The sequence below is a fragment of the Fistularia commersonii genome, chromosome 7, assembly GCF_037954325.1.
Source record: "Fistularia commersonii isolate RoL2024-O1a breed Wild chromosome 7, RoL_Fcom_v1.0, whole genome shotgun sequence".
In the NCBI taxonomy this organism is placed as follows: domain Eukaryota; kingdom Metazoa; phylum Chordata; class Actinopteri; order Syngnathiformes; family Fistulariidae; genus Fistularia; species Fistularia commersonii.
This window is the reverse complement of record NC_141290.1, coordinates 6,737,629-6,751,813: the sequence shown is the minus strand read 5'-3', so window position 1 is coordinate 6,751,813 and position 14,185 is coordinate 6,737,629. Positions and strand designations below refer to the sequence as shown.

Sequence of the window (14,185 nt, the reverse complement as noted above, 5' to 3'; positions counted from 1 at the left end):
TCCCAAATTTGGCGCCCGGAATGCATCGGGGCGACGGCAGGGGGCAGGTGAGCGGCGGGCCGGGATTAGAGGGGAGCGAAAAAGCCCGGTGTTTTCTGCTTCGTCGTTCGGCCGGCCGGGGCTTCGGAGTGAATCGCGGGAATCCACGCCGCCGGACGCCAGTTTCCTAGCGAGGGGCTCCGGGTCAATAATGTTTCATTTCACGCCATATTTGTAGAAATGGAATGCGGCGCAGACCGGAGTGCTCTTTGTCAGATTTCTCCCTCCCCCTCCCACGCTGCCGCTGAAATTCTTTGACATCAGCGCGATGCTATCAAAGTCAGTGTGGCGTTTTTTCCACATCTGAGGGGACATCATCAAGCCCGGCAAAGCGGCGGGTGGCTTCTGCAATAAAGGGCTAAATCCGAAAGGCAGCGGGATAGTTTTACTAAAACCGGGCACGTGGGAAAAACTATAGTACCCAAAATGCCAAAGGAGCAACAGCTAGCATCCCTAGCATCACCTAGCATTTTCATCCCTAGCACTTTAGCTTATAAAATCACATCTATAGAAATATAAACAAAGCTAAAGCTGAGTTAAAAATAAAAGTAAAAATGTAAATAAATAATGTAAAAGCGAGGGGGGAGGGAAGAGGTGTCGCCGTGGAGCTCGGTTGAAACAGCGAGCAATAACATCGGCACCGACGGGAATAATTAATTGTCGTACTGTGACGGCGCAGTACAGGTAGTACATTAAACTCGAGGTATTCCGACAGGATGTAGTATCTCTGACACACCAACATTTCCACGCAGTTTTGATATTTACACACAAACACAACAATAACACGCTTCCATTGAAAAGAGACACCTGGGAAGACCTTGTATGTGTGCGTGTGTGTGTGTGTGTGATCCTGCGGCGTGAATTTGAGCAAATTACCTCCTGGAGACTGAATATTTCTCCTGCTGATGACGGCAAGGCTCCCCGGCCACAGTGATGCTTTCAATGTCCTCTTTGCGGATGCCCAGGTTGGAGCCGCGGATGGTGATGGAGATGCCTCCCAACAGGGGGCCAAAGCTGGGGATGATCTGGATGGAGGAGGGAGTGTTTATTAGGTGAGGCGGATTTAAAATAGACTTAATCAGAACAGTTTGTGTGTAAGGAAAGATTTAAACAATCTGTCTAAGTCGGCGGAGAATTACACTATATATCTGCATGACTGAGAGTGTGTGTGTGTGTGTGGGTGTGTGTGGATGTGTAACAACTGTGCAAGAAAGCAATGAACAGTAAATCACCTCCTCTCCACTTAGCAGTTTGCACCTGCTTATAAATCGGGAGGAGGAAAAAAAAAGAAAAAAAACATCCCCCCAGTGCAACCGCCGCAAAACCAATTTATTTTTTTATTTGCAACACCAGGTAGGTGTTTTTTTTCTTCTTTACTTTAGACAAAGAAAATTAAAGATGATGAATATGAGCAACACTGAACATCAGTCTGAGCCTTGGTCAATAATTATATACAACAACAAGCCATAATCCGAACTGTTACACATATATATTGTACATACACACACATGCATACACACATATAACTGTATATTGTAGCAACCCTGCAGTGTTTGGAGTTCTGGGATTTCCGACTATGTGTTTTGGGACGAGAGGGAGCGCGAGAGGTGCAGAAGGTTAAGTTGAGCCACTGTTGCTTCAATGTGGCATAATTGTTCATGCTTGTTCTAATAAAAATAAGGTTTGTTACATACACACACACACACACACACACATATATATATCATCTATAACACATGCTGCCTCAGGAGAGCCGTCCCACCTCAGCCAACACCGACTCCAACTGTTGCCCTCTAGGAGACGGTTTAGGAAAATCAATGCAAAAACAAACAGATTGAAAAACAGTTTCTAACCCAGAGCAGGTCATCGCACTGAATCAGCACCATTCTGAACACTTGAACCTTTTTCCACACTTTTTAAATTTTTTCTTTCTTTCTAAATTAAAAATTAAAATATTGTGATAAAGTACTTTATCTTCTGTAATGCAATTACAAAAACAAAAATGTCATACATTGAGGACGATTACAAATAACCTGAAATATTGCAAGCCTTTTATTATTTTAATATCGCTGATTATGGCTTATATCTTAAGAAAACAAAATATTAGAATATCATGAAAAAGTAATTTTTCTTTTTTTTAATTGCATCACAGAATATAAAGAACTTTATCACAATATTCAAATTTTCTGAGACACTCTGTGCTCTGTGCTATATAGTATATATATATATACTATATATACAATAGATACACTGCAGATACTGCAGCCACTACATACTTTAGACACTGTACAAACCCTATAGACACTGTATACAGTGCAGATACTTTAAACTGCATAAATACTGTAAACTATATATTGTAAAGACTGTATATACTGCAGACACTTTACATACCCTATATACAGCAAACACTATATACTGTAGATACTGAAAATATAGCGGGGCACCTCAGCCAAGGAATTGTATTCGTTCATTGACTCCGTTTGCAAATCGGAGTCATTTTTCCCATTGAAATTAATGTATCTCATTGATCCATTCTCCAGCCTGAAAAAAAAAATATTTTAATTTTTTTTTTTTTTTCGTGGTATTATGTTAAGAAAAATACAGAATGGAATTAGAGATAACCTTAATTATTACTATGTCCTCTGGTGTTTTCCTCTCCTTTGTGCGGTTAGAAGTGGTTCAAAGGCCGGTTGGGTGGGATGTCTTTGAACGAGAAAACGCTCCACAGAAATTGTTCTTTGCTGGGAAATTTTCCCAAAAGGGAACATCACATTGTCATTTAAAATGTCTACTGCTTTGCTGGTCACAGTTCTGCTTGGGTGATACTTCTCAATGAAAGCCTGCAATTCACTCCACTTGCAACACATTTGTTTGATCTCAGCACTTGAAACATCTCGCACTCCCTCCTCTTAACACCACTTTTCACTCTCTTGGGAGCCATAATGAGGTCTAACTTCATGCAAAAAAAGCACAAAAAAGCATATTAAGAGGAGAATGGGACGATAAATGGTGTAAACGACGCCAAGCGCTACCCATGAATGCCGCTACGCTGCAACGCCACCCGACCGAAAGCCCGCCACTTTGTTTGTGTGTGTGTGTGTATGTGTTTGTGCACAGTGGGTCATTTCTACATTTGTTTGGAAACTCCATTCACGGGATAATTTGTTTGTGATTAGAGATGAACCAAGGTTCCACTATATGATGTAGCCACTTCATAGAGTATATCAATCCATCCATCGACTGCCGCATCCGTCCTGCACTCAGGGTCACAGGGGACGCTGGAGCATATCCCAGCTATCTGTGTGTGTGTGTAGCCTACACACTGTAGCCACTCTGTATACTGTATATATCATGCAATAATAAACTCTGTGTATGTATATATATATATATACAGACATACAGACATACATAAAGTTGTTCTCATCTCATCTCTCATACATATGTACATATACATATATATATAGGTACATATAAATATAGACATATATACAAACACACACAGTATATATGATTATACTAGGGTTTATACAGTATCTACAGTATATCTTACAGTATATTTTGTTAAACCGTGTCTGATATATATATATATATATATATATATATATATATATATATACACACGAACACAGACACACACACACACATTATACAGAGTATAAAGAGTGTTGTGGCAAAAGTGTGTGGGTCTGTGTAAGAGTGCATGTATGTGTGTGTGTGTGTGTATATATCCACATACACACACACACACATTATACAGAGGGGAGTGGCTACAGTGTGTATACACGCACGCACGCACACAAACATATATCAGACACGGTTTATACTGCCGACAAAATATACTGTAGATACTATATAAACCCTAGACACTGTGTACTATACATACTGTTAAGACTTACTGTAAATTCAACCGTGTTTATACAATCGATACTGTGTATCTATACTATATCTAAGTGTATCCATACTATAGATACTGTGTATACCAGGGGTGCTCACACTTTTTCGCCATATGAGCTACTTTTCAAATGACCATGTGAAAATGATCTACCTCCACTAAAAATGCTGAATATCTAGTGAGTATGCTTAACATAATGTTTGTAAATCTTGCATAACTGCATGAACACTATAAATACCTTATTCTGATGACTTGAATGGAGTCGGCAGCATAGTTGAAGTTAGCTGTGAGAAAAACGACTGCTGTCCTGACAGCTGGGATTTTAGTTCCTTCACCTTTTTCCTTCTCAGCTCACTTTTCGGAGGGAAGTCGGTGTCGTAGTTTTTATGAACGGTCTGAAAATGTCGTTTCACATTTCCCTTTTTTGGTATGGCGATGGCAGATGAGGCAAACGCACTTTGAAAATGACATCGTAAAAAGAAAAAAAGTCCACCTCCCATTCCGTACGGAAGTGATACGTTCTACTCTTTTCATTCGGTCCGGCTCCCACACTCATTTTTATACCCATAAGTTTAGACGACATAAATTGGAGGCTAACTCGCTAGCTTGCTTATGTGCACATGTGTATGTGTCAGAAAAGGTCAGAACGGACACACCGACTCTCAGTCATTGACAAATTTCATAGTGAGGAGGATAGGCTGAATAACTTTGCGATCGACGTATTGGGCACACCTGGAGTAGACTATAGATATTCCACTTATTATGTATACACTGTAAACACCATATTTACTGTAAACTGTGCACACAAACCGCATAAAGTTTAGACTCATCACATACTGTATATACAAGAGAATATAGCTTTTCTACATACTATATATACTATTAACACTATTTATTGCCAACTCTACACAAACCTTATATACTGAAGACACTGCATTGACTATAGATATTGTACATACGGTTGTTACTGTAAACAATGTATTCACTCTAAACTGTATCCACTGAACATAGTGCAGACACTGAATATTCTGGTTATTCTATAAATACTGTAAACACTGTCCTGACTGTACACAGCCTGTATGTAGTGTAGACACCATATATCCTGCACTTCTGGCCAAACTGCATTCCACTGCCTTGTGCAACAACCCTGACAGGGTGAACCTAATCTAAATTAAAAACCTACACATTTTCATTTCCTTTGCAGACTCGGGTTGATGTGGCGAATATATATATAAGTACAAGCAGTTCTAAAGAAAAAAGGTCCAAGGTGTCGATCTGTTTGGCAGGCTAATTGAGGAGGCGGGGGTTAGAGTCACCGTGTTATAACCTAATAATCACAGCGATCGCTGCCCGCTTATCGCACGAAAAGACGTCGACGCGACACAAGCAGGAGAACGCCGGCCCGCCGGGGGGTCGCATCCTGCGGGGTCACGACCCCGATGCGTTTCGGTCAAACGCGATGAACAACGGCGGAACGAAAAAGCGCGGCGGGAGGAATCGATGCGAGGTAGGTGTGCGGTGGGGCAAAGGAAGAAAGTGTATATTTATATATATGATAATAAAGCCTCCAGATCAATAATCCAATTACTATCGTCCATGTTTTTCGCCTTTTTAAAACAAAAAAAAAAAACGGCGACTTGAAAACAGGTTTTCAAATTATCTGTTCGCAAGGGGCGAAAGGAAGCGGCGGCGGCGGTCATTACTCACCTGGGTGATCACGGGAGCGGGGCACTCCACGCCGTCGGAGCCGTGCTGGTCGGGCGAGCACAGCTTCTGGAACACGCAGGCCTTCTGCCGGGCGCACCACACGCACGAGTACTTGGATTCGGCGTTCTTGCACAGGCTGCAGTCCTCCCGTCCCACCGAGCAGTTGTACAGGGTGACTGCGGGCGGGTTGTGTGTGTGTGTTACACGATGTAGAAGCGTGTGTGTGTGTGTGCTGGTGTGTGTGTGTGTGTGGGGCGTACCATTCAATGTGCTGTCCATCTTCTTCCCCGACTTCTTGTCTTTCATATACAGGAGGACATTGATTTCCGGTGACTTATCGTAGGAGAACTGGGAAAAAGTGGAGGAATTTTCATTAACAACGAAGGGTCCGGTGATTAATGGCGCCCCCTCGAACCCCCCTCCCCCCCCTTCGGTAAACAGCGTGGGCCGGCGTCCCCCCGTTCCCTGCGCCGAGGCGGGGGGGGGGGGGGGGAGCATGGAGAGAAAAAGAAAATATGTAAAGAGTCTGGCAGATATTCAGTTGGAGAAAAGAACATAGCTGTGGGGCAGGCAGTGTTTGAGCTCCCCACGCTGAGGAGGCGCGGCGGGCGGAAAGCCAAGGGGGCGCCATTAGAGGGCGCTCAAGAGCGGAGGAGGGGCTCAGAGGAGGAGGAGGGGTTGGTGAAACCCGAGTATTCCTTCACTCTTTCCAGGGTTTAGGGTGAAACTGTGTTTTATTTTATTCGGGCGGAGGGGAGGACGGGGATCGGTTTCCGTGACGTTTCCTTCCAACCCCCCCCCCCCGGAGGAGATCCGCTTTCTTCGCCATCAAATACTCCTCCGATCACTCCATCAATTATTCACTCCTTCATTTACGGGCAGTTCTCCATGCCCAAAAGACAAGATTAGAACGCCCCCCCCTATCTCCTCCCCTCCCCCGCACACACTTTTACACATTAAAATGATCCATTTGCGATAATACACTCAACTTCTCACTCGGTTTCATCTCTCATTAACAGGCCTTTTCATTTCACGGGGGGAAAATGGGCAGGCGGCGCGAGCGCCCCGAGGGCGGACGTCTTTCCGGGCGCACTCACGTTGAAGCCGCCGAAGTTGTAGAAGGCGGCGTTCTCCAGCTTGACGTCCTCCTCCATGTTCATTAGGTCGGTGCCGATGGTGAAGATGCGATCCTGGGGGGGCGCGGGACAGAAGCGGTGAGCTGGATCGCCACGGCAACCGTGCGTCTAAAAGTGGGCGTGGTTTTACCTGGTAAAGCTCCAGGTTGATGCCCTCGAAGCTGATGGGGGTCTTGTAGCCCACGGGGATGAGCGTGGGGTCGGGGTTCTCGAACCGGGGGCACTTGTCTCCCTGCGTGTTGCGGGTAACGGTCGCATTCAAAACCCGCCGATTAACGTGCACGGGAACGTGCGCCCGATCCCCTTCCCGGCGACTCACCCGGCGCTGCTCGATGATGTTGGACCCGGCGACGCCGTCATCCCTGTCGCTGCACGTGTGGTCGTGCATGTTCCACTGGCAGCCCCACGGACTGGACACGCACGACATGCACCTGAAACCCACAGACGTCGGGTTGGCGAGGCCGCGGACGGGCGCCGTTCAGAACCCGAAGAAAACTCGCGGAGGAGCATCCGAGCCGCTGACAAGGAAATGGATCTGCGCCGCTTTAAGTGAGCAAAGCTCGTTCATCATCACACGTTAGACATGAAAGAAATGAAGTGGGGGGGGTGGGGGGTGTAAAATAAATAAATATATATTTAAAAAAAAAAAAAAAAAAAAGCAAGATCGACTTTCCCCTTTTGATTAATGAAAAGGAAACCCAAGCAATTTTCTCAGCTTAGTAATAAAAGGGGGAGAGAAAGGCAGGAGAAGTGCACAAACGTCATCTTTCATCTGTTCAAAGGGGGCGGAGGCGGGGCGATGGCTTCCGACGCGGAAACTCACGGCGTGTTCTCCTGGTTCCGCACGGTGGCGGCGCAGTTGTAGAACTTGTACTCCCGGCTGGCCAGCTCCACCGTCTGGTTGACGAAGATCCTGATGGTCACGGCCACGAAGTCTGAAAGAGAGGGCGGCGTCAACACCTCTTCGGACGTTCCGCATTCTGATGGCTAATTCTGAAATGCTAACTATAACCCGTTCCTCTTTTTTTTTTTTTTTTTGCACTGAACAAATGCAAAAAAAAAGTTTCTCCACGGAGGTGAGGACCCCAATAAAACTGCCCCAAGGCTAAGTTGGTCCTGCTGGGTACTAAACAGTAGGAGCCGCTACTAGTTAACGACTGTCCGGGTTGTTTACCGAACTGGTGAACGGGGGTAGCATGAATAAGTAGTCCGACGGCTGAGGCGGCTGTACCTTGGCGGTCGGGTGTGCGGGGGATGATCGCGGGCTGCGGCAGGTCGCAGGTCACCTGACCCGAGTCGGACATGGAGCCGTCGCTACGGAAGGACCCGAGGACGCACTGCAGGTGGTCCGGGGGGCTGATGGCGGGCAGGGAGGGGACGTTTATCTGCACCTGCGCAGAGATGGACGCCAACAGGTCGGCTACAAACTCATGTGCTAAAACAGGATGCATGCGAAAGTGTGTGTGCAGCATTTGCTATTACTCTTCAGTATTAGTAGAGAGCAGAGGTTAAAATACATTTAAAAGTCACGCTCAGATGTTAAAGGAGGACAAATAAGGAGTGATGAGGACATTCATCCATCCATTGATTCATTGTCTCCGTGTATTATCCTGCGCTCAGGGTCTTGGGGGTCTTGCTGGACTCATTAGGTGAGAATCGGGGTTCACCCTGGACCCGTCAATCACAGGGTCACATATCGAGATGTGCATCCATTGGCCCTCTCTGAAGTGTGTTCATGTTTTCATCTGGAGGGGGTCGCTGTGAAATTCCATTGTGAAATCAGGAAGTGAGGTCACGAAAAAGGAACCCGCCGGAGAGACCGGAGCCTCTTCATCTTCAGCCGGCCGGGCTGGTTTTAATAAGCTGGTGTGGAGTTTTCCGGACGGATCAATAGGCGGTGGGAGCGACTCCGGGCCGGGGTCCAGGGTTCCCCGGGAGAGACGTTCATTACCGAGGCATCCGAGGAGGCGGGGCTACATTTAGCGCAGCGGGAGGCGGGCTGGCGTGCACGGAACAAAGGAGATGGGATGGCAACGGGACGCGGGAGGCCGTACCTTCTCGGTCTTCTTGCAGGAGAGGTTGGGCGGGTTGAAGGAGACTATTTTGACACACTGCTGCTTCGGGCTCCACAGCCAGCCGTTCCTCTCCTCCGCCCGCCGGCACTCGGACCTCCTGGTGCACCTTCAGACAGAAGAATATACGGTTTCATGAGGCTTCACAGGAAAATACAATCCTGCAGGCTTACCCTGTGTTTGTGTGAATAACAAGCAATGGCCATGTGGCGCATATATATATATATTTTTCTTTATTCCCCTTCTTTCCAGCTTTCCTTTCCTGATGCCGCAGGAAATACAACATTGTCTGGTCTTCAGCGTAACTAAGCAGACTACGCAAACCGTAAACTATCTCATTTAGACGAGTAGTGCCTACTTGTGACACGAGTCCTTCATTGTCTAATGACATTGAAACTCAAGACCGGGCTTTTATTTTGACAAAAGTGTAAAAAAAAAAAAGTAAAACTAACGGCGTGTTAGATTATCATTTGTACTGTTCCCTGTTTATTGTAAAGGCTTTAGCTGCTAATACGGCACGCTATTCCCGCTAGCAACACAAGGCTAACTCTAAGTGAATGTAGTGCACGTACAAGGTTGACAGTTCTATTATTTGAGTGTTTCGCGTTGACTGCGGTCAGCTTGTCATGCACAGGTGTTCCGTGTAGATTACCAAATGTAGACTTAAAGCGGCAGGCTCTATCGAGGGTTGTTTGCTCCGAAGCCCTCCTCGTGGAGGGGTTTGCTTGACGCAATGATCCCGGGAGCTAGGTTGTTAGCGGGGCTAAATGCCCCTGGTAGGGGGCAAACGGGTCCTAAGGTGGGCTCGGAAGACCCCCTATGACGGGGAACGACTGCGGTAGGGCGAGAGGTTCAGCCATCCAGAGGTGAACGGTAGCTGGATGGGAGGTTAATTTGATAGCATTGAAAGTGTTTTTATTAGACCAAGATAAAAATGTTATCTTCTGGGGGGAAATTATTCTCCTCCAAAGCTCTAACGGGGATTCCACGAGGTGCATCTCCAAAGTGGTCCACTTGATGTGTCCACATTTTGTTTATAAGACATGTCCATGAGGACATGCATCCAGACGGCGCACCACGAGGCTTAAAAACGAAACTGCTGCTTATGTTCCATCGGGAAATGACACGGCTTTCACGTCCTCACCTGCCCTCCAGGACGCACCAGCCGCAATACGGGTCCCTCATCTCCACACAGGACTGGCAGTCCGTCTTCTGGAGGCACGTCTGCACCGGCACCTTGGTGATCTGAGCGTCGCGGCGTGAAATGTAATCAGATGCAGGCACGTTAGCGGAGACGGCGGCGTGAAGCATTTAAAACGTCCCCCCTCCCCCCCCCCCCCGCCCGTTACACGGGAGTTGAGACGTGCAGAAAGACCCTAATAAATACACTAATGGAGGTCTGACAACACGTCGCCGGAAAAAGATTAAACTCTACCGCCAATTTGGAGCAAAATAAGCAAAACAAATCATGCCCTGATTTTCAAATCAGCCTCGCGGCTGCTAGACACACTCAAAATGAAAACGTCAAGGCCTTGCAGATTCCTTTGTGTTTACATACCAAAGCTACTACTTTTATCGATGGCATTGCACGACTACGGCTGGCAGCGAGCGCGGGTTTGAAGCGCTGCCGGCGGAACGCGGCGTCTTGGACGGCCAGACATTTTCCGAGCAGGCCGGCAGACAGTCGTTTTTGGCTCTTAAGCCCCTGGTTTGCAATTCGAGGACGCTGGTTTGTCAGAGCCCTGCCATATTTGACAAGACGTACCCCTATGTCAACAATCAGTTCCTTGGTTAGTTCATTAAAAAGGAACAGCCCAGTCAATTACACTTGATTATCCACTACGTGTATAGTTTTAGCTAGTCATCAAATAAACCGTCTCAAATGTCCTTCTTGGCCGATGGCAACTGGCTGGTTCTTATGTTACTCCATCAGTGTCTGCCGTCATTCAAGAAGAAAGCCTTGAGTGCCGTGCAATTCGATTTTCAGACACTTCAAATATATCAAACAGGAGTTCTAGAGTTGCCATTAGCATTGGCAGGTTGTTTAAAGCTCACTGCAACGGAGAAGTGGCCTTGGATATCAGCCGCTGGCCTTCTGAATCCACAAAAATCTGCGCGGAGGGTAGCGTCGCCTTCTACGTCTTCACCGGGAGACACGAACCTTGTTCTCCGTGGTGATGTAAAGGTGGCTCTGGCTTTTGTCAAAGAAAAGGTTCCTGTTGACCCTCTGGCCCAGCGGCTCTCCGTGAATCTTGTCGTACTTGTACGGCTCCAGCGTCAAGTGCACCTGCGGGACCGAAAGCAAAGGAGTCAGGAGTCGGTAAGGGGATGGAGCAAGAGATGTGGAGTGCGGCTCCACCTTGGAGACCTCTCCCTGGCTGTTCCCCAGGAAGGCGATGGTGTGATCGTTCTCCTCGGCGATGGCCACGGCGGTCAGGAGGTCCGGGGTGGTCAGCAACGCGTTCGCCTTCAAGGCGAACTGCGGTTTACTGGCCAGTGGCGAGGGAAGGAAGTCGGCGCCACACTTGAATCCGTCCAATGTGTCTTTCTGCAAAGGGACATCAAAAACAAGCACATTAGAATGCAGGGGGTCACGACCTTTGTGAAAGTGGACAAGAAGGGAGGCACTCACGGCGATGTTTGCCGTGCAAAACTCATCGGTCTTTGACGAGTAGGGGATGTCGACGGCGGGGACGCCGGAGATCTTCCCCGAGTCGCTGTAGCAGGCGGTGATGATGTCCACCAGACGCTCGTTGATTAAGTTGAGCGGGTACAAGCAGAGGGCAGACTCCCTGCGGGTGTTGTCCATACTCACCACCAGGAACAGGACCTTATTCCATTCGTGCACCGTCCCATAATCGCCCGACTGGGTCATGTTGCGACTCAGCACCTTCCCCGGCGTGGCCACGAACGCGGCCTGCACTTTGTTGTACTGGCCGGCGTCGCCGCACTTCAACTGCAGCTCCGTGTGCGAGTAGTAAAAGTGGTCGTTCTCGCAGAGGCGGGACACAAAAGTCAGGGGTTTGTTGTCCGTGCCGTCGAGCGTCCGCGAAAAAACGAAATAAACGAAAGTGTCTACTTTGAAGGCGTGTCTGAAGTCGTGCTTGTATTTGGGCACAAACGGCGTGGTTTGCACCGTCGACGCCTCGATGATGCTCTCGAACACGACCCAGTCGTGGTAATCCTGCAAGATTCGCGTGCTGATGAGCTTAGTGCTATCCAGGGTCCCGTAGCCCTTCCCCACAACGAAAACGTTGAAGGTCTGTCCGTCCTTATCGTACAAGGACATGACACCCACCACGTTGACGTTGTCTTCTATGCTCGCGACGTAAGTCCTCTCCCCTTTGCCGTCGCTGTAATACAGCTCCTGCTTGACGTCGGTCAGGTTCAGCAGCGAGCAGATGCCTCTGTAGCGGCTCCCGCAGACGATGAGGGACCCGTTTGTCGGATGGACCAGGAGGAGCTTGTTGTGATTTGGCATTTGCTTTGTGTCCTGGCAGGTGGAGGCGGGCGGCGTGCACGTCCGCGCGTCCATTTTGGGGCCCGTCTCGGCACGGGCTTCCAGCTGCAGCGACGGCCCCAGCTGGTAAATATTGTTGACGGCTCCCAGGTAGATGCGGCCGGTGTCCGGGTCCTGGACGACATTATTGATGAGGGTTTCCGAAGTGAACAGCGGGATGGGGACGCTGTTGCTCTCCTCCTGGGCACGTGAGGTCGGCTGGCAGAAGAGAACGAGGAGGAGGGAGACCCAGACTGCCATCTCTGGGGAGGAAAGGATGGGAGATGCGGTTGTTATGCACGCAGTCGAGCATACGGAGAAACGATGGCTAACAACCGTCGCGAGAAGGCACGTGTGCTCGGTGAACCCGTAAGCCTGACCTCCCTGGTCCTCCTTACTCGGTAATACGGAAAACCCCAATTGTGAATGTGGTAAATACTGTAATTTCCGGACAATAAGCCGCGACTTTTTTCACGTAAACAACGATGCGGCTAATATATGGACTTTTTTGGGTGGGGGAAGCGAACGAGCTTCACGCCGCTAAAACATTTATCCTCGTCACATCGGATCGATGAAATGACCGGGAAATTCTGAGTCTTTGACGGTTTTAGTGCGCAGGAGGAAGACCGAGATAGCGATCGGCTAGCCGGTGCGGCTTATATTGAGGTGCGCTCAATAGTCCGGAAATTACGGTAAATGTGATTGTATAACCCATTCAGAAGTGACCCGTTCTGATCTCCCTTCATCTCATATCTACTCCCGAGACCTCGGACTCTCTTTTCACAAGTTTCCAGGGGGCTTGATTTCTTTCACAAATATTGAAGCCATTATTACATCATATCGGCGATTAGCATCTAGCTGTTAGCACTAACGCTATCAATAATAATAGATCCTGTCCCTCCCAACCCTCATACCCTCAGTTTTGCTTTAAATCTCTGTCCTTCTCTATCACGCTCTCCGGTGGAGGCGGAATGGAACGAGGCATTGAACTGGAAGCCGTCCGAGGTTTTACGACCCGGAAAGGCACCATTTCTTCAAGTGTTTGCTCCTTGCGGGGTAAGTTGGGTTTCTCTGTCTCATTTTAACAACAGTAGTCCAGACCCGCTCTGCTTAGTAAGAGTCACCGGACAACTCCGATGCGATTTGAAACCCGACTTGACGAAAAGTAACGAACCAATATGTGTAAAAACAGCGCTGACTTGTGTCTCTGCTGTGAACGCAGTTTGGCTGGAAAGAAGCCGCTCCCTTCACATCTCTTCACGGCAATACACGTGGATTACGAAAACACACCGGCTTAGATTCTGAGCAAAATCTCAATTTTCAAGGCCGTGCAGACGGCAGGCAGGCTCTGCAGGAGCAGAAATTGCACACACAAGCACAAAGATATTGCAGAATGTCATCGAATGAAAGCATAAAGTGTGAAAGGACGGATTTGGTAATCTGGGCGAACTGTTTTTTTTTTTTTTTTTTTTTTTTTTTTTTATGAGAACAGCACATCAAGTACATGGAGCTGTAGATTTGGGTTACTGGGATAGAAGCCTTTGTGTGCGGAGGAACCACCTGCTCTGGTTAAAGAAAACACCATGTTATTTTGGATTTAATTCACTTAATATCAGAAATGATCACCGCCGGAGTGGTAAAGCTGTTATGTGTGGCGGGTAAAGAAGGCAGAGAGCTAGATCTCCAACCGTAACACAATAAAGCCTATTTTAAAAGCTTGGGCGTATTCCAAATTCAATTGGGTTTTAGCTTTTTTTTTTTTTTTTTTTTCTTTCCCCCGCGCTCTCTCCTCGCAGCGCTTCAGCATGTTCACAGATCCGTCTCGGGAAACGCGATCACG

The 14,185-nt window shown here is 47.9% G+C and overlaps 1 protein-coding gene across 2 annotated transcripts in view; it reads right to left on the bottom strand.

Annotated features, from left to right (window-relative positions):
- Positions 1-14,185, bottom strand: part of plxnb2b (plexin b2b) — a 101,018-nt gene that overhangs the window by 24,117 nt on the left and 62,716 nt on the right. For both annotated transcript variants that reach the window (XM_086149420.1, XM_086149421.1), the window contains 13 exons: positions 11,479-12,608; positions 11,206-11,394; positions 11,008-11,133; positions 9,991-10,091; positions 8,829-8,955; positions 8,006-8,165; positions 7,598-7,709; positions 7,094-7,205; positions 6,905-7,006; positions 6,736-6,828; positions 5,899-5,986; positions 5,639-5,814; positions 916-1,064 (listed from right to left, as the gene is read on the bottom strand). In XM_086149420.1, the coding sequence (XP_086005546.1) occupies positions 916-1,064; positions 5,639-5,814; positions 5,899-5,986; positions 6,736-6,828; positions 6,905-7,006; positions 7,094-7,205; positions 7,598-7,709; positions 8,006-8,165; positions 8,829-8,955; positions 9,991-10,091; positions 11,008-11,133; positions 11,206-11,394; positions 11,479-12,606 (2,663 nt within the window). In that variant the 5' untranslated portion in view covers positions 12,607-12,608. The remainder of the gene's footprint in view (positions 1-915; positions 1,065-5,638; positions 5,815-5,898; positions 5,987-6,735; positions 6,829-6,904; positions 7,007-7,093; positions 7,206-7,597; positions 7,710-8,005; positions 8,166-8,828; positions 8,956-9,990; positions 10,092-11,007; positions 11,134-11,205; positions 11,395-11,478; positions 12,609-14,185) is intronic.